Below are 3,297 nucleotides of genomic sequence, written 5' to 3' on the forward strand. Positions count from 1 at the left end.
CAAAATTTTGAGGTCGGTGGGAAAATCTCCCGCGACCCTGATTCGACTAGTGCGAAGTTACCATCATAACCTTCGGAACGGGTCTACGGATTACGCTTGGTAGGGGCCTGTTTTCATAACTTCAGGTTCACCCTACCCGGCCAACCCCACCCCGGCACCCAGAGTAGTACACCTGAATACTCCCCATTTTCTATCCCCACACCAAAATAGACTTCTCCATGGCACCGCAGCCTTCGTGATCCTCCCCTTCTCCATCGGCGCACTCATCCACCACAGCGCATCTGCCTCATCGATGACCTCCTGTGCCGCACTAGAGCCGGTCCACCGTCGTCGTCGTACACGGAGCCTCTTCCCTAACACCGTCTTCCACGGTCTCGGATCTGTTTCCCAGAAGCCGACGCCAAGCGCAGAAGCACCATCGTCATGGACAATGAACTGACTCATGTTGCCGACCATGATGCACAAAGGCCGCCGCGACCATTGTTCTCCTCCTCGATTGGTAATGTGTGTATTGATTCACTTAGCAGTACATGTGCAGTTCCTATTTTGTTCATACCTACCCTTCAAATTTCCTGGTTGCTATTGTTCCCGTAAAAGTAATTGGTTATAGCCTCCATTGTCCAACAGAATATCAGCTTGTAATTGTACGTCGCTCCTGTATTGCGTTCTGCTTGGGTAGGTTCTTCATCTGCAACCAGTAGTGTGGCAAATGATGGAAAGTTTTTTAGAACTAGCAAGATGCCCATGCGTTGCACGGAACATCAAGAGGCATTTGTATGAGTAGTTTATCTTGTAGGAGAAAAGGATGAACGAGGGAAGGCCTTATTTGCAAATCTGGAGAGGGGTGTGGGTATCTTTCTGCAAAATTGCCATAGTTTCCTTCCTATCCGTCGGATATAAATTAGATGGCCTATATTGCAGGATGGCAGGCACACCATCATCACCAACTCTATTTTTTAAAAGAAAGTAGAAAAAAAGAGTAGAGAGTGGACAAGTAGAGATAAATATTAAATATAAAATAAATATAACAGTAGATAAGAGAGTAGAGATAAATATTAAATATAAAATAAATATAACACTATAGAAGAGAGTAGAGATAGCTGGGACATCGGGAAAGGATCGCGCGCACGGGAAAAAGCGGCTGGGCGTGCGCTAGTTTTGGTGCGCGGCGTCTAGCGCACTTTATAAAATCCAACTCCCTCCCACCGCTCTGTGCCTTGCCACCGCTCTCTCCCCGCTCTGTGCCTCTCCACCGCTCTCTCCCCGCTCTACGCCTCGCCACCGCTCTCTCCCCGCTCTTTCTCGCCTCGCCACCACCGCGCCACCATGCCGTCGCGTCGCCGGGAAACTTGGGGATACCACTGCGTCCGCGCGCGCCCCTCCGGCGACTTCTCCGCTGAGATCTGGTTCCATGGGATGCGCCTCGGCCTCGGCAATTTCGACACTGCCAACGAGGCCGCCCGCGCATACGACGCGGCGGCGTGGGACCTCCGGTGGCCTCGTAGAACATTGAACTTCCCCAACGTGTCGACGCGGGAGCGGGCGCAGGAGCTCGCGCCTCTGCCGCGGCTTATCACCGACGAGGATCGTTGCGACAGCCGAAGGCGGGAGCACCGTCTCGGCATCGCCGAGTTGGACGAGGAAGCCATGGCACTATGGCGTCAATGCTTCCCGTAGGACATCATCAACAAGAGCAAGTTCTACGTGCAAAGGAGGGCGGAGCGAGCCGCCTATCGCGAGACAAGCGGACGCGAAAAGCAAACGCTCAATTCAACATGAGGCTAGGAGCAGCGTCGCCCTGGGAATCCGACGACGATCGGTATCTTCATGCCTACATTGAGACGTCGGAGGAGGACATCACCGAGGAGGAGTCAGACGACGAGGAGTAGTTGAACTATCTATTTTTTTATCTATCTATGTTATATCTATGCTTAGAACTATCTATGTCTCTACTCTCTAGTCTCTACTCTCTATCTCTACTTCTCGATCTCAGCACTGTAAACGCTTTTTTAAAGCGCCGCGCGTTGTGCTTCTGTTGGAGATGCTCTAACATGGCAGACGAGTGCTTTTATGTTGCCCACAAGATGTGTGAGTATTACTAGTATATTTTTCTTACCATGTTGAGATTTTAAAACCACGAGTGTGAACATGCAGAGGAGCAATGAAGACCAAACACGGGATATTGGGGACATCTTCAAGGAGCGTGGCAAGTTAAAGAGGAGCTGCACCGAACCTGTAAAATGAGCTTTGGTAAGTAACACCCTTTCAATTACTTTCGTTTAGCCTCGTGTTCTTTGATGTGTATATGTTGTAGTTTCTATTTCTCTTAGCCTCGTGTTCTTCATGTGTAATAAGAAGAGTCTTAATCGTCCTAGTGCTTTTGATTTTAGCTTGATGTAGGAAGTGGGTGTTCTCAGCTTGTAGTCTGTTTTTATATTTTCTCTTTTGAATTCACTTCTTCGAGTCCTGTTTATCTGGCTTCTACTAAATGGATCTAGGTTGCTCTGAGTATTGATCTAAAAAAGAAGTAACTTCATGTCAGGATGCAGTTCCTGCGAGGAGGGAAGTATGGTCAACCTTGAGATCATGTTTCCAAAATGAGGCTGGATTACACACAAGGTGTGCCAGTTCCCTAATGATGTTGGATTAGACACAAGGTGCAAATTCCCAGATGATGCTGGATTACACATAAGCCAGGTGGAGTCGTCAACTGTTCGTGTCCTCGTGGCTCTAGTAAAGGCTGAAAGAAAGCGTGCAGCAGCCCTTGAGAATGTAGCTGAGTTCCTTAAGAAGCGAAAAGAGAAATCAGATGCTCTCTTCACCCAAGCCAAAGAAGAGATGGAAGAAGCCAGAAAGAAGCTAGCAGAGGCAGAGCAGGCTAGGCGTCTCCTGCTATCTAAAACTATTGTCAATACAAATTTTCCTTCATAATATCTAGGTTCAAATTTTTATCCAGTTAGCATGCCTGTTGTGATGTCCGTGCATCTACTGATGTGGCACAAAATATTTTTTAGGGTCATGTAATAACAGCAACTACTTTCCAAACAATAACGGACGAAGCATTGGACATGGTATAGTTCATGCGCAAGCCCAACATTCCAAGTTCAACTTCCACATCAAACTCATGTTCACAGATATCTGCACATTCATAGATAATGTCCACAACCATGATTCACTTCAAAGCCAAAAAATGTGAGGAGAGTTATAAATAAAGAAAAACCTCTAGTTCCTGCTACCAGTGCGAGCACAACAAGTCAAGACCATGCGTAATTAATTATATTTTGATCTGTTTTTTGT

At 47.4% G+C, this 3,297-nt stretch overlaps 1 protein-coding gene across 1 annotated transcript; it reads left to right on the forward strand.

Annotated features, from left to right (window-relative positions):
* The first annotated feature begins 1,326 nt into the window (after window positions 1-1,326).
* Window positions 1,327-1,677, forward strand: LOC147975174 (ethylene-responsive transcription factor ERF071-like). Its single transcript, XM_087520307.1, has one exon. It carries the CDS (start codon window positions 1,327-1,329, stop codon window positions 1,675-1,677), a length of 351 nt encoding a protein of 116 aa, XP_087376433.1.
* Window positions 1,678-3,297: the final 1,620 nt, after the last annotated feature.

The sequence above is a fragment of the Triticum urartu genome, chromosome 4A (assembly GCF_056163025.1).
Source record: "Triticum urartu cultivar PI428250 chromosome 4A, HENAU_Tu73, whole genome shotgun sequence".
Classification (NCBI taxonomy): domain Eukaryota; kingdom Viridiplantae; phylum Streptophyta; class Magnoliopsida; order Poales; family Poaceae; genus Triticum; species Triticum urartu.